Source organism: Corvus cornix, chromosome 8 (genome assembly GCF_000738735.6).
Source record: "Corvus cornix cornix isolate S_Up_H32 chromosome 8, ASM73873v5, whole genome shotgun sequence".
NCBI classification, from domain to species: domain Eukaryota; kingdom Metazoa; phylum Chordata; class Aves; order Passeriformes; family Corvidae; genus Corvus; species Corvus cornix.
In genome coordinates, this window is record NC_046338.1 from 7,984,430 (window position 1) to 8,008,985 (window position 24,556).

General features: G+C 43.2%; 1 protein-coding gene across 1 annotated transcript in view; it reads left to right on the forward strand.

Moving 5' to 3' along the window:
- Positions 1 to 24,556, forward strand: part of TRABD2B (TraB domain containing 2B) — a 266,523-nt gene that overhangs the window by 124,550 nt on the left and 117,417 nt on the right. The window contains exon 3 of the mRNA XM_039556122.1: positions 19,620 to 19,766. Coding sequence (XP_039412056.1) covers positions 19,620 to 19,766 — 147 coding nt within the window. The remainder of the gene's footprint in view (positions 1 to 19,619; positions 19,767 to 24,556) is intronic.

Genomic DNA, 24,556 nt, shown 5'->3' on the forward strand with positions numbered 1-24,556 from the left:
TGCCCTGTTACTGTGTCCTTGGTGCTGTCAGCCCTGAGATTCTGCACCCTTTGTACAGGGAGGGCTTTGCAGCCTCCCCAAAGGCAGAAGGAGATCTCCAGGTGGGATAGTTCTCCAGTGTTACGAGTTTCTCCAGTTTGCTGTCTGTAAATGTGTAACTTGCATCCATCTGGAAAACCTTCTTGTATCTTCTAAAATGATCAAACTCGATCTTCTCAGAGAGGACCCACCAAATGTGGTGGTTCAGCAGATAAACCAGTAGAAGTTTAAGTCCTAATAGGAAGAAGTATTGTTGAGTGTTTATTGCAGGGTCAGGATCTCTCGTATTAATCTTTCCCTTTAGCACTGGCAACCCACCCAAAAGTAACATCTAGGAGTTCTGGTATATGGGACCTTTGAGAACTCACTGAATTCCTGCCTGCCTGCAGAGCTCCCTAACAGGCTGCACGAGTGCTCTTAAATGATGATTAAGTCAAGTTACCTCTCTTGTGCCATTGTGGCAGGCCAAGGGTTGGCATGTGGACAGCTACTTACACTGTATCTGACATCTAACTTGCTGCATCACAGTAATTTCAGCTGTGGTTTGCATGCTTAGCACAAGACTTCTACCCCATTCCTCTCCAGAATGCCTATAAATGATAGCAGGATTTAACCTAGTCCCCACATGAAAATAAATTTGGAGTTGTCCACATCAGCATTTAGTTTGGATTAGGAGCTTGCTTTTGAAATATATCCCTCAGTGTTACCCCTGTTGCACCTTGGTGCTTATTGTGGATTCAACAGACATTCAGTCCATGAGACCAGCGTAGTACTAAGCCAAAATAAACCTCCTGAAATGTATGTAATGTTTATGTCAGGCCCTACCTCTCCCCTGATCCATTCCTGTCGGGCCACACTACTTGCCAATTTAGCCAATTCAGACTTTGATTTTTTTAGCAGTTTCCCCCACCCCTCCTCCATCTCACTCCCTTCAAGAAAACCTTTTCACTCAGTTTCACTGTAGTCCATGTGAATTGGTGCAACTCACAGGGATAGGATTTACTCTCTAGATCAGAAGCTGGGGAGTTGGACTATGAGCTATGGAAAATTGTCATTGTTGACTCTTTTGACTGTTTTTAGCTGACCTAGGCTGACTTGTACCAGCTAAGTCTATTGTAATTTCATTAGCTGTATTTTGTGTTCACTCCTATTTACTGATCAGTATATTTTGTCCTAACAGCATTATTGTAAGGCCAAGGGATTATATTATCCAGGCTGTCTGAACGCATCACATCTTGCAATGCTTTTAATTCTTTCCTCATTAGTACAGGATCCTGAGTGATTAGCTAGTATGTGATTGCCATGGCAAAAGTAAGAGTTCTTTCTCTGACATTACTCGATACACTGAGTGGTGGTAGAGCTTTTTCCTTTCTTTTATCTTTTTCTCTTATCCTTTCCCTTCCCCTTCCCTTTCCTCCCTTTCCTTTCTTTACTTTCCCCTTCCTTACTTTCCCTTTCCTCCGTTTTCTTTCTTTCCCTCCCAGCCCTGCTGCCAGGTCCTTGCTGGGCTGAAAAGTCACAGAAGCTGTTTTCTGTCAATTTGTTGCTATCTTCTTTCCCTCCTAGCCTGACACAGAACCTGCTTTTGTCAGTTTTCCTTTGAGGAATACATGTGCACTTCAGCATGAGGTCTGACAACCTTGACCCTCCAGGCATGACTAATTCCCATTTACAAGACCACTACAAAATCCATCAGAACAGAAGTGTCAGGGAGTCAGGAAAAGCCCGGCGTGTAGGGCAGGCTGGAGCTGCTCTCCCTGTTCTGCATGACAAGCTCTGTGCCCTTGGTCAGCCAGGCTTGGCTGGGAGGAGGTCAAGGAAGAGCAGAGCTTGGAAAGAGCAGGAGGTGGAGGGAGCAAAGGAGGGTTTTGTAAGCAGCCAGGGATGGATTAACTCAGCCCTGCTCATGGCCAGACACCGTGGCTCTGGTGACAGCCAGGTTTAACCAGTGATGCAGACTGAAACTCAAGGAGTTCGAGATGTCTCCTGGTGTTTGAAAACTGGGGGGTGAAGACTTCTCTGGGGTTGAATTTGAAAGTAGGTAAACAGCAGCACAAAGCTGACAAGAAGTTTTTTGGAAGTTGCCTTCAAAGTTTTATCTTTATACTCTTCGGGAGTGGTGATAGCGGTAACCCCACAACCTCTACAACAGGGTGAGTAGAGTATCCCAAAGATGTCTCTGAGATTTTATCCCGCTTCTTCTCAACCAAACTCTGGATGATTTCAGCTCTCTGTGAGGCCAGCTCTTGAGTGCTCCTCAAAAAATCCCATCTAAAGAGACAGGAATCAGTGTCTCACAGCCTGTAGGTCACTCTCTGGACATGTTCAGTCATAGCCCCAAAAGCAGCACAGAAGAGGAATAAAAACTTGCACAGAAGTGAGCTCAGAAAGAATGGGAGCTCTCCAAGAACAAAACCTCAGGAGGCAGGAGCATCCTTGCATCACAAAAATGAGGTTTGTATTTAGTTGCCCAAAGGGAGCTGGAAAAAAGAGTCAGAGAGAAAGACAGTGTCTGAGGGGAACAAACCCAGGAGAAAAGCCAATACTGAAAATAAATGAAGGATCTCAACTTCTGGTGTGGGCTGTAGGAAATAGAATTTGGTTTTATGGACACAACTCTCATACAGATCTCAGCTGGAGCATAGGAGAGGTCTATAGAGAGCTGATTCAGCAGCCTTGCTGGCTTTTTCACTTGGAATTGTTCGGTTTTCCCCTTTGGACTTCAGAAACAGAATTTCAGCATTGCTTGAAACCTTCTCAGTCACATTTCTGAAACCTAAAGCTGGTATGAACTATGGGAGGTATTTTTGTAGAGCTTCTGTTCTGACCTGGAGTGTGCTGAATTCCGTGTGGGCTTGGTCCAAGATCCATAGAAATCAATCTTAGGATTGCCATTAAACAGAAATTGGACCAAAATGCAGAAGTTTCGTATTGCTCTGTCCCATCTATATGGATTTTAGCCCACTCAGTTTAAAAGAATAACTTATATCATGAGAAACAAGCCACTTTTGTTGTGGTTTGTGTTTGGATTTTTTTTTTGCTTAATATTCTTTCCTTACTGACAAAGAAACAATGGCTATGACTTTTTTTATTGTTTTAATGTGTCACGAGGAGGAAAAGTGATTCAAATATTTGCTGAAGGAAGTCTTCTCATTCAGCTTGAAAGTGGAAAGGTTGGTGTAAAGCTTGCTCCACTTGAGTACTTGGGAGAAATGAGATGTCCACCATTTGAAGACCCATTCCTGTGCAGCGACTGAGGTTTTAGCCTGGAAAGCAGCAATGCTGTAATAGAAAATGCCACACTAATTGAAGACAGTTCCTCCCAGTGATGGGCCCTTCCCACCCCTGTGCATCACAGTCCTTTGGGATGTGGGTTCAGAAGGCTGTAGCAAGTGACTCATCTCTGTCTTCCTGTCACCCCTTCAAAGAGGGAAACCCATGTCTCACTCTCCTCTTACCCAGGGGGATTTATCCAAACCCACATCGGGAAAGCTCATTTTCTAAACCCACATCGGACCCTCATTTTCTAAACACAAGTTAGTGTCACTACCACTGGGCACAAACCTTCTTCCTTTCTTTCTAGCTCCATTGCAAGTCACTACTGAGACACATTGACAGAGCTCTCATGTGAACTTGGGCTGAACAGCAGAACCATTGTAGTAGGGCTGGTTGTGCTAGAAACCTGCCTGACCACACTTTTAATTCATCCCCGATCTAGCTGAAGCCCAAGCAAGGAAGAGTGAGGGGAAGCATCATCTCTCCAGGGTTTGCATCGCAAGGATGAAGTCCTACATGGATTCCCTTCACATCATCTCTGCCCCATCAGCTTTTTTCACAGAACTTGTAGGAACATAATTGCTTGGAGAGCTTTACTCTGTCTATCACCTGTTCTAAGAACAGGAAATAAATTCATGGAACAAGGAGGCTGCAAAACTAACATGGGGACAAATGCAGTCTTGTGCCTTCAGGCTTCCACTGCCTCATACAGTTTATTTTCAAGGGTGAAGAAATATGATGGAAATCATCCCCCTTACTGCCTGCAGGATAAATGGCCAGTGATGGAAGTGAGAGGGATCCTTTACATACTCCGTACAAATGTGAACAGTAGCCCCTGAGCCTCCTGCTCAGCCTTTTACTGAGGTGCTGGTGTTGTTTCTTGGTTTGGGTTTAGGGTTTGGATTTGTATTTTCCATCTTAACGTACTAACTCAGAAGTAATAAATATTCTAGATCAGAGTTGTGGAGCAGCTCATTTACAGTTAGGTCTGACCGTGTGATGAATGGACTTCAGTTGAAGTGCCAGTGGTTGGGAGAGCGGCAGGCGGTGGCTGCCACTCGAATCCTACACCATCCACATGTTCCAGCTGCAGGGGACCTCATTTTATGGAGCAAATTTAGTGGGGGTTTAGCCTGGCCTCAGAAGCTGCATTTTAGAGCTCTCACTGAGGAGAAAGGAAAGATGTCTAGGCAAACATGACTGAAGGAAATGCCTCTATCGGCCGTAAGAAGCTGTTAAAATTAGTCCTCAATTTGTCCCTTCAGTTGATCTTTGTAAAATATAGGCAAAGAAGGTAGGAGCCCCTTATTTCATGGTGTAATCAATTGAGTGGTGGAGCTTGGTGCAAATCCATCAGCTTGAAAGAGTTACTACTGGATTATACCAGTGAGAACCCGAAAAAATATCACCTGTAAATAACTGCTGTAAAGGCAAATGTTTGAAAACCTCAAGGATGCTGAGCTCTGATTTACACAGCTCAATTTCAACCAAGCCCATATTGGTCTGAGGTGAGTTTTATTGACAGGAAGCTGCTCCAGGGAAGCAGGATTCAATTGTCCTTGCTGACAGCAAAGTGAAGATATGTCTCTGAGCTGTGGGCTCTGCTAAAGTGTGTGTGGTGGCATTTCTTGAGCCTCTTCAAGGGAATGCTGCTGGGTTTTATGCACCAGGTCCTTACAACGCTCATCTGACCTTGTCATAATCTTCCTTTAAAAGGGTTGGGTTGTGCTTGCACCACTGACCTGGGAGGGCACAGGATTGTTCCCTGACTGGGTGTCTAATTCAGAATATTAATTGCCAAGCATACTATTATGAATCTATCATTATTATGAGTTAGCATATTAATCAACAAAGTGATGATACTGGGCAGCAAATTATCTAGAATGTAATACTCAGTGATTTAGTGCTTGTTAAACCAGCTGCTGCAGGAAGATGAGCGCTTCCTGAGCCTGGCATGGCCATTTCCTATTGAGTAAACATACTTTCTACTGTTAGCCTTTTTTAATTCGAGCCATGTAAGTCTTTTGGGAAGTAGAGGGGAATCCACCAACTGTAGATCTGTTAGAGAAAATAAATAGACTGTCATCTGTTGCAGCCCTGTCACATTGCTTTCCATTTAAAACTGGAAAAAGAAAGAGGCTAAAGACAGTTTATTCCTATTATTTTCCCTTGATTTGTTTCTTTCTTTCCTTGCATGGGTGGGTGGGTTGTTAAGGTTTTTGTCTTGCTTTGTTTTGCAATTTTTTATGGCCCACATTCTGATGTGCTGCAGCTCATTTGCAGGCTGTGAGGCTGGAGCAGTGTTTTAATTTCTGCTTGTAACTCAAACAGGTAGTAAGTGGGTAGGTTTAGTTTAGGGAGTAGGTGGAAGACAGTGAAACTATATGTTTGAGAAATTTAAAAAATGTCCACTGACCATAGTTCCTATGTAGGAGGAGATGTCCTTCCCATCCCTCTCCTCCTCCCGTTTCTGAATGGTTTTGCAGAGCAGCTTCAACTAAAGCTTTGCTAAACTGAAAGTGCCACAGCCTGGGATGATAATAAAAAAAGATGCGTGCTGTTATAAACACTCAATTATTTTCCTTCTTTCTTGTGGAGTTGTTATTAAGCCAGGAGGTTCAGAAGTTCAAAAATATAAAGGAATAATTTGTACAAGAAAAGAAAGGAGTCTATTTCACAAGCTATTGATGCTTCCACTGGGAATTAGCAGTAGCTGTTAGAGTAGCTGGGGTCATACAGAGCGACCATGCATTCTGCTCCCACTTAGGAAACCCCTAATTTTTAACTTTTTCACAGCCACAAGCTTACATTTCTGGCAATGAAAAGTGGGGAGAATATTTGAGGAGCTCTTATTAAAAAAATAAACTTCAAATGATGATTGACTCCCCTTTTATGTCTCTAGAATGGGGCCCATAAATCTCAACAGTTTTCTCTTCAATGGCTACTTGTTCTTTTTGGTTGGTGACAACTTTTATTTTAAGCAAGCTCAGTTCCTAAATTAACCCTTGTGTTGACTCAAGCCTTCTTGTTGGTCTTTGTTTTGCCTCCCACGGATGGAGAAAAGCTTAGCACATGGTAACAGATCCATTCCCATTTCATGCTTGACATGAAATGTGCTCATCAGTGAGTCCCTGGGAAAGGGAGCATTCAGACTTCAGGAGATTTGCTTCCAAAGAAAGCACTGAGCTCACAGTTACTGAGAGTCCCCTCTCAGTCCTTGACACTACCCTTCTCACAGGCAGATGAGCACTGAGGGCTTAATTTATTTGAGCACAAATATTCAGATTCACATGTGGGCACTCAGACTTCCAGTCCCACGTGGTATGGATGGGTTCTGGCACTCCTTCTTTGTCATTCTTTTAAGTGCAACTATAAGGACACAACTGTCCAGTGCTCCCTGGATCTTGCCTGAGTTTAGAATGAAATCCAACCTTTGTAGCCTAGTAAGGAAACAGGATTCATTGGAATCTCAGGCAACATCAGCCCCTGGACTTGCCAGAAGACACAACTGAGAAATGGTTCGATGAGGGCCCCGTGGTGTCCGTCAGCCTCCGGGGCTCCCTCACAGGTATGTAGGCTCTGGGAGCCAGGAGCACGCGTATCCCGGTGCCTGCCTGTGTGTGGCCAGCCAAATTTGGAAGCTCTATCTTATATCTTTCTGTCAGTGACCTGTTATACAGTCCTGGGGCCTAATGCTTGTGTCAACAGGAGGTTAGGTTTCATGGCATCCTGAGCAGAGCAGGAATGTCCTGGCTTATATTTGTCTCCCCAGGAGAGGGAGAGGGTGGGAAAAAAGCATTCAGCAGCTACTGGGCAATCTTCTGCCATCTCTTGACAGGTAGTGATATAAATCAGAGCCTTGAGTGGGCTCTGCTTAGATCCCTATCAGCCATGATTAATTCAGTGCTATAGGTGGAAGGATAAATGTGGCTTCCTGTAATCTTAATTGTTTCCACCAGCCTTTGAACTGATGCATCCATCTGGTAGCATTTAGTTGTGAATACAGAGGGTCAAACTCTGCCCAAGACTGCAGGGTCTGCAGGTCCAGGCAGCAGGCCAGCTCTGAGGAATGCTGGTGCCAGCTGGGAGTTGGTCTCTTGGTCGGGCAGTATAACAGAGGCAAGGGCACTTGAGTCAGTCCTCAATAGGTGGCTTTCAGGATCATCTGGAACCTCTTAGGTGCCAGAGCTTCTGAATTTATTAGAGAAGAGGCTGGCAAGAGTGCCTTAAGATGACTAGGGCTGGGCTGGAGCCTTCATTCTGTGCTACAGGGGCATCTGCTCTGCCATTCCCAATGCTCTTATGAAAAGTCCAAAGAGAAGACAATGGGATTGCTTTTCTTGAGCAACTCCCATTGTAATTGAAAGGGATTTTGTAGATCTTTCACAGAACTAGTATCTTCATGCATTAGGAGTCCTTCCCCTCCTCTCAAGACTTTAATGGCTCTGGTCTGTAATCTTTGCAAGTCACTGGCTCGTGCACTCATCTACCTTCAGAGCTGTGCACAGGGCTTGGCTTCACTCTTGACATTCTTGTGTACCAAGCATTCCCATGACAATAGCTTGAAAAATGCCATGCTGGTTTTGTTGCCTCTCTAACATCACCGTGTACCTGTGGGAAATTCTGAAAAGGGCAACAGTCTTGCTGTATTTGGTGGAGGGGGAGTGTTTTGAAAGCAGACAGGTCGGTGGCAAATGCAGCCTGCAGGGAACAGAACCAGCTTATTTCAGCTGGCAGCTTTGGAGAAAACCAGCATTGATAGGTTTCAAGTTAGTGTGGGTAGACACTAATAAGAAAATTTTGGGCAAACAATTTGGATGGAATAGTTTATTGTTTTTTTGGTTAATCCCTTTTCAGTTTCTATCAGCATAGAAGGAGCAGAGCTCACGGTCATTTGTGCCCAAAGCAAAATATGATGAGAGCAGGCAAACTAAAGTGTAATTTAGCTTCCTAAAAGCAAAGAGGAGAGGTCATTCCATCAGAAAAAAACAGTCAGAATTTGCAATTTAAACAAGATTCCACAAAGTCTTTGTCTTAATAATGCTTGTATCCTAATGCTTGGAACCTACTAACTTCTAGTTACCAGAGCTCAGTAAAGCCATGTTTCCTGGGCAACTTCTTTTGCAATCTATTCAATTTTTGCCTCCCTATATAAACTTTCTGACATTTTTCTCCGATGTGTTCACTGTTTGTGCCTTCACTGAATAATTCCAGAGCTTCACCTCATCTCTAATTGGTCCTGAACATTTGCTACTCAAAATCCAAGCTAGAATTTTATGGTTATATCTCAAATTTGAGAAACAATTAAATGGAAAGTATAACTGCCCTTGTACAAAATACAAACACAGGGCAAAATTCCCTGCCAAGTGAGTTAGTAAGGGATGGTTGGGGCAAGTTAATCTGAAGGGGCAGAAAGTCAAACTGAGGCAGATCTCTTTCAGGTATTCTCTCTGCTTTTTATGTATATGGACCAGAATGGTGCCTGAAAACAGTATTAATTACTCATTTCATTATTTATGTGAGGAAATATCCCACCTTCAGTAATATTTGAAGCTGTGCAAAGAATATTCTTCTGCATCCTTTCTTAATTGGAAGAAAAAAGAAAATGAAAGTGTTACTCAAATGAAATGCTTTTTTCAGAATTCGCCAATATAAATAAATGTTTTGCAGCAGCATCTGGTTCATGGCTCTAGCCAGGAGAGCAAAAATCTGAGAACACTCTTCTTGGTTTTTTAGCAGCATATCCTCACTGGTACCTGATTTCATAGGTGTTCTGTGACTGGAGCGGAGACTGTTTAGGCTAGGCTTAAAAAGGCTGCAAGCAAAAAAATCTTTTAGTTCCAATGATAATAAAAATGTAACAGTTATCTTTCAAGAGACAGCTATAGCCTCCCATAATTCATAAACAGGAGCGTTCGATTGAGGGAGCCAGTATAGTAGAAAATAAAGTGTCTGAATTTATCATTCTGACTTTGAAAGCTAACAGAGAACTTTGTTGCAAATAATTAATTTTATAATTTTCTTCTGGCTTGGCAACTTGACTGTGAATAGATTGCAGTTTCCTTGAAGCTATTTGTTAGCTGAACTTATTTGCTGAATAATTGATGTAAATATCTCAGCAAATAGTAAGTAATTATTCTTGGCCTCTGCTTAATTTGAAGGCAAGTGCTTGGCTGCAAGTAGATGATATTAGAAATTCGAGCTGCTGTGATTTGATGGGTAGGTCACCTTCTTTCCCTGGCTAACTGGATTTTGAGTAATTTTTATGTAGACTGCACCAGGGCTGCAACACTCTGGAGGGGAGCACCAGCTCGAGCCATTTTCATGCTTTGATGCAGCAGCTCTGGGAGAAGGAGGCAGCATGAGGGGTGAGCAGTGCACTGTGCTTTACAAGGTCTGCACTGGAACCCTGATCCTGAGGATAAAACTGTGAATTCCCAGGAGGAAAGAGGGGCTGTCCTGGTAAGGCCACCCAGGGATCGCTGTGCTCTGTAACAGCTGGCACAGATGGGCTCCCATCGTCTGTCCTCCTTAAGGACTTGAGTGTTCTCTGGGTGAGGAAGACCCAAAGGGAGCAGGTGCCAGATCGAGCCCTGTGTTCATTAACAGACATGGGGTACCCCATGCCTGGGCACTATGTTCCCCAGTGGCAGAAACATCTTGCATAATAAAATTAATTCAAACTGAGATAATGCTAAGCTAAAAGAAAAAACAACAATTCAAAACAAGGGCTTATTCCTGATGAGTTCAGCTCCCTGCTTCCTCTTGAAGTTTGCTTTTTCTTATGCTGTTCTGAATTGTAATTTCTATTTTTTTTCTCCTTTCCCTGCTAGACCTCATAAGGATTCAGTCCCCTACAGGCTTAGGAAACATTCCCTTTTCTACATCTGTCAACTCAGTGGTGCTCACATGGAGTCTAGAAAGCTGAGACAGTTGTTGCCCCAAAGTGTTTGTCTTTGGCCAGAGGTTGCAGCTCCATCTGGCTCCCTGGAAAGTGCTCCCCTTCCCCATGGGCTGTGATTTACTCTCCAGGATAGACACATATTGAAACTGGCACCTGCTTCTGCTGATACCCCGGGCAGGGAGTTGGAAATTCAGGACATAAAGATCTATGTCCCCTCCAGCCATTCCTGCTGCAGGAGCAGCAGTCTGGAAAGGGGCCATGCTGGCATCGTGAGGTGTTAAGCTGGGATGGCTGAAGGAGTTAATCTGCTGCCTCACTGTAATATAATAGAAAGAAAAACATGCCTGTGGGGCTAGTCCGTTTTACTATGTAGCTTCAGCTGGTAATTAAAAAGCAACAGTTCAAAATTAAGCAGTAATATGAATAAACCCCAAATTAAATATACCCAGGACAGGTTGCATTTTTCAGTGGGTGGATGCTTAGCATATCATGAAACTAGACTTTTTAAAGAAAATGTCTCAGGCTGGGTGCCTGAAGCTGGGAGTTCCCCAAACTGCCCCAGAGCTTTGCTTGTTTCCATCAGGGTGCCCCTTTCATTGCAGCTCACTCATCACTGGGGCCAACTGGTCCGCTCCACTCAGGGCATGTTCCCACATTCCTTCTGTTACAGTGGAGACAAAAAAAGAAAAATCGAAACCCCAGAAGGGCCAGGTAGCAATTTCACTGGTGAGCTGAGCTCAAATGTGGTTTCAGGTTCTTGGGAAGGATTTCATGTGCCCCCTCTGAAGGTGAAGGGACAATGTGCCCATTTAAGGTGGAGAAAAGTGATCGTGGGCGCTGCCCTTCGGGCATGCTGCCAGGCTTCCATTTGGGAATGAAATTGCTGAGCAAAGCAGCAAGCTGAGAGCTCCTCTCTGCGTAGAGCAGGCAGATAGATGGCTGCTCTTCAGAAGAGTGGTGCAGCATGGGGATAATTTTGAGGTGAAGGCATGGGGAGCAGGGAGATGGGTGGGAATGAGTGATAGGAGAAGAGGTATTTTCATCCACAAGGTCCCCAAATGGCAGATTTCCAGAAGATGGGAAGTGTTGTCTGAGAAAAGTTCACGCTCTGCTCACCTCATTTCTTACGTGCTTTCCCAAAGTATCTGCTACCAGACACTTTTGGGGCTCTTGGGCTTATCTGGGCTGACTGTTCTTGTTTCAATGACACCTTTGAGCAACGTGCTGCAGCCGCTGCAGCACCTCTCCTGGAACACTGCTCTTCTCCAGAAACCTCCTCACAAACCTCCGGTGCCCACAGAGCTCTTGTGTTACATGGGGTGTGGGGGGGGGTTCCCTGACACTGAGGTAGCATTTGGGGTTTCTGAATACAGGGGTTTGCTCTTGACTATTAAGTGTGAGGTACCCCCAGGACAGGAATGACAAAGTGGAGCTGGAGGCCAAGCAGGGCTTGCTGGGATGGTGGCACAGGGGAAAACTGTGGGGACTCAGAGGTGTGCAGGAGGCAGGCTGGCAGACAGCCCAGATAGGCAGCAGGGCAGTGTCCAGTTTGTCCCACTGGAACACTGCCTGCTTTGTCTGGGTGAGAAGTGTCTCTGCCTGTGGCTTTCACATGATCCAGGGGTGCTGCTTTAGACAGCCATCATCCGGTGTCACAGAGTCCATCTCCTTTCTCTCTGTGGAGTTGGGTCTGTTCAGACCAGTTGAGCACTCCAGCCTTTTGCACTCATAGTGGTCTTTCCAATATCTTTTATGGGTTGCTTAAAATCAAACCCAGTTGCCAGCTACTCAGCCCTGGAAGACCTGTCACTCCTTTGCCACAGATTAACATGAAGGGTGTAAAGAAAGGAGGTGAAACAATTTACACCATCATGTGTGACTTGATTAAAACTAATGTAGGATTTTTAGGTTACTGGTAAGCATTTCATATGCAGTGTTTTGTTGTCTAATATGTCCTTCCTTTAAGTCACATAACTGAATATCTGAGGTGAGTTCCAAGGAGAAGGAATTTTCTTTAGAACCACTTTGAGTTCAGCCTTACTTCAAGAGTGCTCTCTCATGCCAGAAGTATGAACTGGTTTTACTGAGAGTTTACCTTTTTGTTTACAAGATCTAAGACTCCAGTCCAGAAGTCTAAACAGTGACACTTGGATCTGCAAGCCATCAGTGCTGGGCAGGGTCTTGGTTACTGGAACTGGTTGCACTTCATCAGAAAAACATTTGCAGAATTAGACTGCTCAGAGTGTAACTCACTTGGTGAAAATATTTAGCCTTTTAGATAGGTTTCCTCATCAAAATTAATTTACTGAGCTCAGCACAGCTGGGAAACAGGACTGATGCAGAAGTACTGGATGCAAGTAAATCCTGCATACAAAATCCACACAAGTGCTACATTTAGATTGCAAATTTAACAGAAGTCATTCTATCCAGAGTTTCAGTTCTGATTAAGATGCAAATCCATCTTCCTGTTGTTTCTTAATTTATTTCCCTAAGATTGAATGTGGGCATTGACCAAGGCAGAGTTATCCTACAGAGTCAGTGCTCACTCACACTGTGACTGGTTGGACGTACAGCTGAGCTACTGGCAAAAGAGACCCTGCCGATGATGTGGTGAGAGCATTGAAACTAAAACATCCTTCCATCAGTGTGGTGGTTCACAGAAGGGGAAGGGATGGAAATTCCATATCAAAGCTCTTTTTCCCCCCACCCTTTCTTGTGTGTTAATCTGGACTCTAAGTGCCTTTAGCAAGTAACAGAGGTCACTGCTGTTAGAAAAAAAGCTTTCAGATCTTACCCTCCTTCCAGTACTGCCTTTGCTACAGCTGCTGCTGACTTCAGTTTACATATTTAGGACCATTTTTGGGTTTTTATTGACCTATTTAGAGTGGGTGTGGTATTTATAGTATATTATAGTATTTGTTTTAAAGTGCTTTCAGGACAGAAATTAATTCCATGTCTTTTTTGTCTTAATGACCTTGTGCAAGAGCAGATTTGCATCCAAGAGCACCAGCTGTAGCTGTCTTGCCTGTTCTATCACATAACCCACCAAACCCCCAAACTGCTGCTCTCCAGGCTCTGACTGAATCCTGTGCCTGCCCCAGCCCTGCTGAAGCCAGGAGCTTGGAGCAGAAGCAATGGTGTAGTAGGATCAGCCCAGGGAATGTGTGAGCTGCCATCAATCCAGGGACTCCTTCTCCAGCTCAGGGAACTTAGGGCTGAGAGCATGGGGCTCTCATGCACTCTGCAGTGTTTGCTGTCTAGAATTTTCAGTTTGTTTTTGATTCAGTCCAAACACGGGGAAAATAAAATAAAAACCAAAATTACTTTTGCATGTGCAAGTTCATCATGGGATCCCTGCATAAGGACAAAAGTCAGGGGGCTGAAGTCAAGCTGTTGAAGTCAACTCCAGCCAGAGCTTTGGGCATGTAGGGCTCAAGGCTGGAGCCCCAGTGGCCCTGCAGCTTTCCCAGTATCAAGAAAACCAGTCTTAGTCCTGTGGCTGCACATCAGTGTTGTGACTGCGCTGCCCTGGACCTCTGTGTCACTGTCACAGCTGAGCCATAGGATGGGTGGTGGTTTGAGGTCTCTCCAAGCTCCTCAGTCAGATCCAAGCTGGTTTAGTAAGCTGGTTAATTGGCAGCTGGAAAGGGAGGGGGAGCAGCGAGGTCCCTGGGTCTCCCTGGTCAGTGCCAAGCCGCAGACTGTTAACTACTCCTGCCTTTCAGAAGCAATAACTGCGGGTTTGGGGAGCATATGGAACCAACTAGCCGAAAGGCTTTTATGAGCAGCTTTAACAGGGGGCACAGTTTGTGAGCAGAAATTCCAGTGGATGAGTTAATAGTTTCACTTTCCTTAGCTGTCCCTTTATAGGAAAAACAACAACAAAGCTGGGCACGTTCCTCCCACAGCCCCGGCTGTACAATGTGCCGATGCATCCAGGATTTCATTTGGACACTGGGGGAGTCCTTTAGTAGATCCCCCAGGACCTGTTTTTCCAGAGCTATTTCCTGATGCTGACCTCATTAGGTGAGTTTCACAGCTCACTAATTCCTAGCAACAGCACAAGAGATTCAAGGAAAGGGGAAACCCGTCTTCTGGAAACCAATGGAACTGAACAGATTTGGGCAAGCACTTTTATTGCTTTTCATTAATCTGGAAAATCAGGGACTTGCATTTTTCTTTCATTTTCTTTTTTTTTTTTCCTCCCAAGTAACTATTTTGACCTGAAACTGTGTATTTGATTTTTTGTTTGATTACAGATTAGGATAACTACAAAAGGAGAACCCCTGCAGAACTGTATATCTCAATATTAATGTTGCCATTTGTTTTGAACCAAGTAGGAGAGTGGGCATTTCTTTTTTGGAATTGCAGTCTGGGCACTGACAGGATATAGTCACTCTAACACTTCCAGTAATGCTTATTTAGCGTTTGCATTGTGGTGGCACGTGTCCAAAAGAGAGAGCAAAGGAAAACAATAAGTTGCCTGCTCAAGAGCTGTCATCATAGTGTGAAATTTAAGTACTTGTTTTTGTGGTATTGTTATTAATCATGGGTCTGTGCAGGGGTCATCCTGTAATTCCAGCTACTGGAGTCCTGTGAATGCAAAGCTTGGCCTGAGAGTTTTGCTAGGGTTGCCTTCCATCTTCAGGTCTCCTGTATAGCAAACACACCAGAAGAACACGGTTCCAATTTGTTTTAAGCTTAACAAAATATGTGTTTCTTCTGTTGTAATTCCTGAATTTGTTGTCTGTTTTATTAGCAAGATATTTCATAGGAAGGTTTGGGACCACTCAAGCATTTTATCTGTGAATAAGGTTTCCTTGTCTTATTTTACAGTTGCTTATTAGGTGCTCCCACAAAGCTTTTTCTTTCCATTATGGCATTGTTTGGGGCCTTAGTTAGAAAAATTGAAGAGGTGGACCTGGCAACCTTTCCACTTGGTTCCACAGGGGAACAGGTCCACCTGTCCACTGCTGACATAACCAGGAATGCTGCTGTATTTGATGAGGGTTAATTTGGTTTATGTTTTCTGGGCTTTCTTACGCTCTTCAGCTAGAGACAAAGCACAGAACACGGATAAGGAGAAATCCCTCTGGCACAAGGTCTGTGATTTCTCCTCCTTAGCTATCACATACAGCACTAACGTGGTGCTGGCCTTCAGGAGCCTTCAAATGTCCAGTCTGAAGCTGCTGAACTGGCACAATAAAACACAATGTTTGTGAGAGTACATTGGAACAAAGGTTTTTCATCTAGCTTTACTCCCAAACCCAAGTTCAATGAAGAAAATTATTTCTGGTGGAAAGACTGGGGTGATCCTAAGCCCAGTCCAAGTACACATTTATTCACTTCTCCTCCCTCTTTGAAAAGGTGGCAGTGGTTCTCTAGATCTGTTTCCGTAGATTGGGTTTACTTCCCTAAAAACCAAATCTCATTAAATTGTCACATAAAATCAAACCTCCAACCTCACCAATGTGTTTGTGAAACAAAATTCAAACTGTCCCAAGGACAACTGCTGGTACCAACACTTCTGGGCAGTGCCAGCCTTGGGACCTTAGGACCCACTGCAGTTGTGCCTGCTTGCTTTATATGAGTGGTTTGGAGGTTTTATAATGATTTATCTTTTTGAAGGTGAAAGTTAAACACCATAAACATTCAAGTTGGTTTATATGGGAGGTTTACTTTTGTAACTCATTCCTTCTGTTCTTGTGTGACTCCTGGCTCTGTAATCCAGAGGCAAGGACAGGGGGAATACTGTTTGAGTGTCAAGGTGATCAGTAAAGCTGTTACTGAAGCTCTTCACTGGTCCAGCTCCTTTTCTTTGAGATGTCCAAAGGCTGTGCAAAATAACTCCTAAAACATCTGGACCAGTGGTCCCTGGCACTGTGTAAGATTGGTGGGACGCACTCCCACTGACAGTAAAGCAGGACAGCCCTGAGGGCCGAGCTGGCGTCTCCAAATACCCAAATAAAATCTCTGTGTTGGGAGAATGACACCACCCAGATTAAAAGGTTGATCAGTCACAAATGGCAGGGGCCAGAGACAGACGTGCAAAAATGCCTTCAAAGCACACCAGGGTGAGGACCGTAAATTGTGTGAATAAAAATGTGCTTCCCAAGAGCCAAAGTCATAACTTCCCATTGCTTCCCAGAGCAAATCCTGTCTGCTCTGTTTATTAGGTGGGACTGTGTATAGGCAGTCACTCTAACTGTGTTTATTTTGAAGTCATCAGTTGTTCAGTAATCTCAGGCACCTCTGGGAGATTTAACTCAGATAGAGGATTAGGCTGGGGGTCGTGGGGTCACTGATATTAAGATAGAGAGAAGGGAAGGAAACAGCGTTGTTTTTGTGGCATTATCTGAACAGTAAGGAAAAATAAATTTGGGTTTTAAGCTGGCTTTAACCTGACTCTGAAGGAAATGGTTTACAAATCCAGCCAGCAAGTCGGCGACAGTGACGAGACCCTGCTTCTCTTTAAATTTGTTTTGAGCCACCCAGCCAAAACCCATGGTGGAAATGGCTTGATTAAGCAAGACTTCTCTAGAAATCTGTAAATTACAGTTTTCCTTTAGCATATTCAAGTGTTTGAGTTTCTGATTTTAACTTTCCTCCTAAAATAAAATCCCTTGGGTAGCTTTTGGGGCAGCAGTTTGAACCCAGCGCTGAGCTCCCCACGGTGACAGCCACGTTCTGGATGGGTTCAGCTGGTGGCCAGTATCACCTCTAGGTCCCAAAGCTGCTCTGAGGCAGAGAGCAGGGACATTAATATCCTGGCACTAATGAAATCATGGAGGGCCATCTGCCAAAATCTCCAACATAACTCATTCTCTCTCATTTGGAATCTTTGGTGTCTTACAAGAAGTGAACTTGTATTGTGGATTGCTGTGCAGGCTGATTTTTGAGGAAGACATAGACAACTTTCTTCAAGATCTCTAACCCCCTGCAAATGAGACTGAAATAATACAATAGGTTCCAAACTTACTCAGAGGAGTAAGACCCAGACCATTAATGCAAGGACTAGTTTCCCCAGAATAACAAAAAAAAAAAAAAAAAAAAAAGAAAAAGGGGGGGAAAAGGCATTGAGGGTAAAGTAAGTAAGGATTTGTTTATTGCCTTCTTAATATTTTATCATAAAACACACGGTCTTACCCTCAGGGCTTGTTGGGGGTTTGTATATATGTGTGTGCCTGTGTGTATACATATTTTTGTATATAAAAATCCAGTAACATCCATTGTTTAAAAAATCAAAAATGAGAAGGATTTTGCTAAAAGCATTTTGGGAAAACCTCTGCTCTCGTTTTTCCTGTCAATGTTTTTCTAAGCTTTTATTTTTATTCATCAAAATGTTTAGAATCCCCAGGAAATCCTGGGATGAGCCATTTCCTCTTCGAGCTGTAGCCTTTAGGGGAAAAAGAAAAAGCTCAGATCCTTTCAAACGTTAGAAATTTTTCAAACTGTGTTTTTTGCATGTTTTTTAAATTAGAGAAAAACTTAAGTTAGGAAGATGCTTAACTTCAGGCTGTAGTCCTGGGAAAGCTTGATCTCTTTGTAGAAAAGCCTGAAGAGACCCTTAGATCTCTTAGATCTAAGAGGGCCCTTAGAAGGGCAAGGAAACCTTTTAGGCTTGGCTCTTAATGGGGAACCGATTGCTGAGTTGAGGTATAACAGGTTCAGTTGAAAGACCATCTTTTTTTTTTTTCCTAAGTAAATTAAAAAATAGCATATTTTAAATTTAGCTTTTTTTTTTTAATTTTGGCTTTTCCTCAACCCAATTTGTGTATGTTACTTGGCATATTACAGCTTTTTATTGAGGCCATTAGTGTCCTGAAGATCCTTTTTTATTATTGTTATTATCATTATTAACATTATATTAATATATTATTATATTAATATTATTAATCATTAGATATCTGATCTTATTTGTTATATACATGAGATTTTGCAACCTCCTTTCCTTCACCTTCGGATAAACTTCAATGGGAATCGTAATTTTAAACTAATAAGAACTCCCATCCTATATACAAATATATACAAATACATATGTAAATTGCTGATTTTAAACTCCACTGGGGTTCACTCCTTGAAGTGGGTTCAGTTGGTAAAGTTTCAGAAGGTAAGAATTCAGGTCCCAGACTGCAGCTCAGCAGGGGTTACCTGACCCAGATTTTGAGATGATTGGTGTTCTCTGGGAAGGATGGGGCACTGCTGTTACAAATGAGAAAAGCTCAAAAAGTGGTGAAATACGAGACTGAGGGGTGCAGGAGTCTTTTCATTAAAAATGACACATCAATCTAATTTTTCAGAATTCTTAATTCGCAGTCACCACATAACACGTTATTTTAGGAAAAGGGTGTTTGTTTATTTATATAGTTTGTGACAAAAGTCTTCACTGCTGTTCTTCTGATTTATTCATCTACTTTTTATCAAGTTTCTTCAGAAGGTTCTTGGGCAGAGGAACATGTAAAGCCCAGGCTTGGTGGTTCAATAACTGGTATAAATTACTCCCACAGTCTGTCACAAATCTAAAAAGATTTGTGGTAATTCATGTGAAATTTAGTAGTCTTTTTTTTTTGGTAGTTTTATTTGTTTGTTTGTTGGGCAGGGGTTGTTTGTTTGGTTGGGTTTTTTTTGTGGTGGTGGGCTTTTTGTTTGTTTGCTTGTTTGTTTGCAGTTTGTTGGGTTTTTTTGGTAATTCAAGGGAAAAAAGTCCAATATTTAAGGACGTTTATTTTTTTGGTTACCCAACATTATCTAGTAAACGATGCTCCTGCTTTGTTGTTTGTTTTCAGATTTGGGGTGGGAATACTAGACCAGTCTGCTGGGACAGTGTTACAAATCTGTATCTCTGTTCTCACTTTGCAAATGGGTGGGTGAAGGAGGAAGGACTGAAGGAGGGAGACCAGTAATGAATTCCCTAAAGTTTCTGTTACTACAGCATGTACAGAGTCCCAGTACAACACCTGTGACTTCAGAAGTTCAGAAGATTTTGATGTTTCTATCAAAAACATTTCAACTGAGTTTGGGCTTTGGATTTAAGTCGGGGAACAGGAAACAGTCAGAGGCAATAGAAGTTTCTTCATTTAGAGGTGTTTTATTTCCAGTGTCTGTCATGTAGCAAATTAACCAGCACAGAGAGCCCAAGAGTTCTCAGGCTGTGACCTCTGAGCAGTATATATCTGTTGAGAAGTTGTACTCTGTGGAGAGTATAACAGGGTCTTGCTTCTGAATACTTTTCCATTTGGGAATGCTTAAAGACCATCCCTTGTTACTGTGGGCCAGAATGGATCAAGGGAATAGACTTCAGGCACAGGAAAGTCTTTCAAACTTTTGTCCTTTAGACTTTGCTGTTTTGATTCCTACTGTCTTTAACTTTTTCTCTCTTTTCCTGTCTGTGTTTCTGCAGGTGCTGTTTGCTCTAAACCAAACTCTGCTCCAACACGAAAGCCTTCGAGCAGGGAGTTTGCAGGCCCCTTACACCACTGAGGATCTCATCAAGCACTACAACTGTGGAGACCTGAATGCTGTGATATTCAACCATGACACTTCTCAGGTGAGCAGAATTGTTCCAGATGGGCCAGAGAACTGAGGAAAAATCAGCTGCTTTAATAGCAATATCGCAGTCATCACTTCATTTTCTGACTCCTCTTCCCCCTCTTCCTTTTAATGCCCTGTGTTTTCTTTCCACACGTGCCTCATTTGCCTGGTGAGAGAGTGGAATTTCCCTGGTTTTGCTCAGGCTCTGGGGAATCATAGAATGGTTTAGGTTCAAAAAGACCTCCAGGATCATTGAGTTAACTGCTAACCCAGCACTGCCAAGTCTGCAGCTAAACCGTGTGCCCAAGCACCACATCCACACATCTTTTAAATACCTCCAGGGATGGTGACTCCAACACTTCCCTGAGCAGCCTGTTCCAGCACTTGACAGCCCTTTTGATGAATAAATTTTTCCTAGTATCCAATCCAAACCTCCCCTAGCGCCACTTGAGGCTGTTACCTCTTGTCCTATTGCTTGTTACTAGGAACAAAGAATGGACTGCCTGGAAAACTTTCCTAGGTATGTTCTTGAAAAAAAGTTGATTCTGGATGTTTGGGGCTGTTGAATGCAGGCCTCTCATTAAGGGGGAGGGGAGGGAAATCTTTGTAATATTTGAGCTTACATATGAAGAGGAAGTGGACTTTATGTAAATATTCTATAAAGTAAATAACTTCTTGAACATGTCATAATTCAATAATTTTGTATGTGTCTCAGGCAGCCCTTCAGTCTCTGTTTATCCTAGTTATCCAAAGCTATTAAAAACTCTCAAGGGAGCAGAAATCTGCTTTCCAGACCAGTGTGATGCTTCATGGCAAACTGAGATTCTTGTTTAATACGTAGGTTTCTCTTTCCCCTTTCCAGTTAATTCTGTGAAATCTTGGTCTTTGTGTGTCATCTCCAACATCTCCTTTTTTTGATAAATATTCCCAGGTTCCTGTCTCAGGTGCAGTGACTCACCTGTGTAAATTTGACAGCCATAGTATTATATGTGTTTTGCCACTGAAAGAATTAAATCATGATAGCAGTTTACCATTAGCAGATGCAAATCAAGGAGAACTGTGTGACTTCAAGAGAGAACTGAGATGGGGTAAGCTCAATCTGTGGATTGGGGCAGAGGTCTCTGGGTCATTTTATCTTGCCATCACTATTTTGGGTTGCACAGGGCTCTGTGGGTCACTTGTTTCTCAGCAGAACTGCTGGGCAAGCAAGTGGGGCCCCAATGTGGGATAAAAGCCCTTTGCTGTCCCAGTTAACTCAGCCCTAGAAAATGAGGCACTGTTGTAGCATGACCGAGCAGGACAGACCAGGGTGATTAATGTGGCAGCACTGAAGCACAAGAGTGTGTGGTACCAAAGCTGCCAGAGCTGTTCATTCTGGTCAGCCTTGCACTGAAAAGTAAGGGGGGAAAGGGAGAAAGCAACTTGGGTAGGAACACATCTTTAAAGATGGGGGATGTGAGTTGGAAAAGATAGAGAGCTCATGACTTTAGAGGATCCTGGAGAAGTCAGTAGTTATAACCATTCCTGCAATGTTGAGGCACAGCACACATGATAAACAAGGAATAAACAAGCAAGATGTAGTGGAATATTTGCCATGGATGCCGTGAAAGGATCGCTAGTAGTCAAGCCCACAAAGACAGTCCTGGTATCTGGATGTCCTGTGCCACTTTTTAATCGCCAGTGTAATTTCTCCTAATCAGTAAAGCCTTTGAATCGAAGATGAGTTGTGGTCATTCATAGCAATTGCATGGACTCACAGACACCTCTGATTTATTGACACAGTGTCCTGTAACAGACAGGTTAGACTTGAGAGGAACCGTTTGCTGTAAAAACTTCTTTATCCCTGCAAATTATTGGATCAAGTGTGAGTTTCAAACCAGTGTTAAAGGCAGAAGAAACAAGCCAACAGCCAGTCAGAGTTCAAGCACTGGTGTTAGTCATGGTCCCAGGGTGCACGCAGTTGATGGAGATTACAACGCTTACAGGCCATGGAAAATTAAAATCCCTCTATGTATACTGGTCCCTGCAGAACTCTAAATATTGTGCAGTACTGTTGGGTAAAGAGTTTTTTGTTTGGTAGTGTTTTTATAAACCAGCTTTATACCATTTATTTTAACTGCAAGCAGAACAAAATAGAAAATTAAAACATAAAATAAACTCCCTATTCAAGTCAGGTTTTGCCAGTTGGGGTCATTCCAAAGTTTGTTCTGTGTGGTTTTTTGCAAGGATGAAAGACTCTGTCTGTCATGGAGAGTTTTTGCCATTTGGTTACCAAATTAGATTAGCCTGGCTCAGATATTACACATGAAAGATCCCCTGTGGGATCTCTCTCTGGAGACATTAAATGTAGGCACAGGGATTTATCATGTGCTGAGTCTACTGCAGTTCAGGGCAGGTACCCTTGCTGGTCTTGGGAGATGAGAGTGCCACAGTGATTTCGGAAAGTGTGTCTGTTCTTCCATGATATCCAGCTGCTGGCCCAACTCTTTAGAGGTCTTATCAGACCTTGGAGCTGGTACTGTTAACACAACCTTGAAATACCACATAGAATGGAACAAAAGATCAGGAATGGAGTTGTAAGAAACACCTGTGTGAATGATGGAGGCCAGGAATTCAGCTCCATCCAGTGCAGCCCGGGAGAACTGCAGAAGGATGTGACTCTCACTCTTTGAGGATTGATTTGGGGGGCTGCTTAAGGTTATTCATGCCTGCTTGTCCCTTGAAGGTTATCAGCAGCTGCAGAATAAAGGTGAAGCTGTCCATCAGTTGGCTCAGTTCTGAGCTGATGGTTGAGGTGGCTGTAATGGACTGGGAAGGAGGTGACAAAGTCTAAGGTCTCTGTGGGGACAGTGGCAGGGAGCAGGAGAGTATTTATGTGGGTGCAGTAACTTGCTAAATGCCTCCAGCATCACTCTTGGGAGATGAAGCATCTTCAGGAGCTGTCTGCAAGGTGCTGAGGTGACTTAGAGCAAAAATCATCCTGGAGCAGAAAGGACCAGAAGAGGAAATACCTCAGCACTGTTGACCTGAGATGTTACAGATTAGTTCCTTGAGCCTCTTCAGCCTCCCCAAGAGAGTTTGGGAAGTGTGCAGTTTCCTGCACATTCCTGAGTCCTGCAGCATTTGGGAGGAGAGGGCAGAGCCCTTCTGGGACCAAGACTGTGCCAAGGTGGTGCACAGACAGGATGGTGCTGGGAGGAAAAGCGCAGGGAAAGGTACTTCCTAGTCCAAAGCAGGTTTCAGTCAGAGCACAACTCCTTTGTCACCCATGGGTAGGGACAGGACCACCCCAGGGAGATGCTGCTCACTTTGGAGTAGGGAAGTGCAGCTCAGCCAGGGTGCCCAAAATGAAGGAGTGTGAGCAGGGCCCCATGTCCCTGACTCTTTCCCAGAGCTGTCAGCCCTGAGGAGAGTGGAGGAGTAAACAAATCCTTCTCACTTGCAGTGGGTTTTTAAAATTTTATTTTAATTAAGAACAGTGAAAGAGGAAACACCTCTGCTTTCCTGTGGTTATATTACATTAATTATTCCTCTCCCTCTCTCCATTTTTTAAAATTTTGTTCACAAGCACCATTTTTCCAAATGCAAAAAATGCTTATTTAAACTTAGTAAAATTTTAAGGGGCTGACTTTACTAAGTTAGACTATGATGCAAAAGTGAAGTAGGAAACATCTCTCTTTCTTCAATAGCCTTCCTAAAACACTTGATTCTTTTGTGACTTTTGCAATCAAGAGGCTTATGTTGAGGCTTCTGGGCAAAGAGTCAAAATGATGCCAAAGAGGAAGTATTCTAAGCTAAAGATAGGATGGGTGTATTTTCTGCTCTTTCTCCAGACTGTTTTCCCCCTCAAAGAAGTCAGTTTCTTTCTCTGCTTTTGTAAGTGTTCCCTAAAAGCAAAAATGGATTGGATTAGATCAGTAGTTTTAACTTCTGTATTCCGTCTGAAGCTCTCACTAGGGAGTGGAGGTCAGTGTGTCCAGAAGTATTAAAATGCAAAAAATCTGTAAGTTCAAAATTGAAAAATTATCTGTCTCCAGGATGATACTTTTTTTACCTGAGGCAGCAGAGAAATTGCCCAATGACCCAAAGCCTAGGTAAAGAAAAAGCAGGGTGCAGAACAATTTATTGTGTGGGGGTTTTTGCACAAGTGACTTCTTGTGGTCAGTTTTGAGTTATTCAGTTTTTAAGGCCAGTTCTGTAAAGCAAATTCATCTTTTCCAGCATTGAATTAGCTGGTTCTATGGTTCCTTGTACCCCTGTGTACACTTTATTAAGAGGAAAATTGAAAATCCAAGGCTGAGATTTTTTTTTCCTTCAGCCTTTTCCAAAAAATTATAGCTGTGGTCTCCAGCTGTTGTCTCTCATCTTCTGTCCCCAGCCATTCTCCTGACCTGAAGAGAGGCTCCTGTCCCAGGAGAAGATGATTTTTCCTCTCTCTTCCTGATCTGGCACGTCAGAGCCCTGCAGCTTTGCTGATAACTTTATAGACAATTTCTACTGGCTCAACTACCCAGGTTTCATACATGTTATTTGTGTGTCCCATTTAGGGTTAACAGCATGGGGCAAGAGTCATACCTGACACTTCCAAAGCACCTTTCATCCAGGGAGCCTTTATGGTTTGTGTGTTAGATTATATTGAGAGCCCATTGAAGTAATGGAGAATATTTCCATGCCTTCAGCAGGCTTTGTATTCCTCTCAGTGGGCCCAGCCATCACTGGATATCAAAATGAACAAAACAAGTGAGTGACTAACCCAGTTTACAGGCTTTGTGCTCAGCTCAGCATAATGATCTTCTCCTTGCCAGG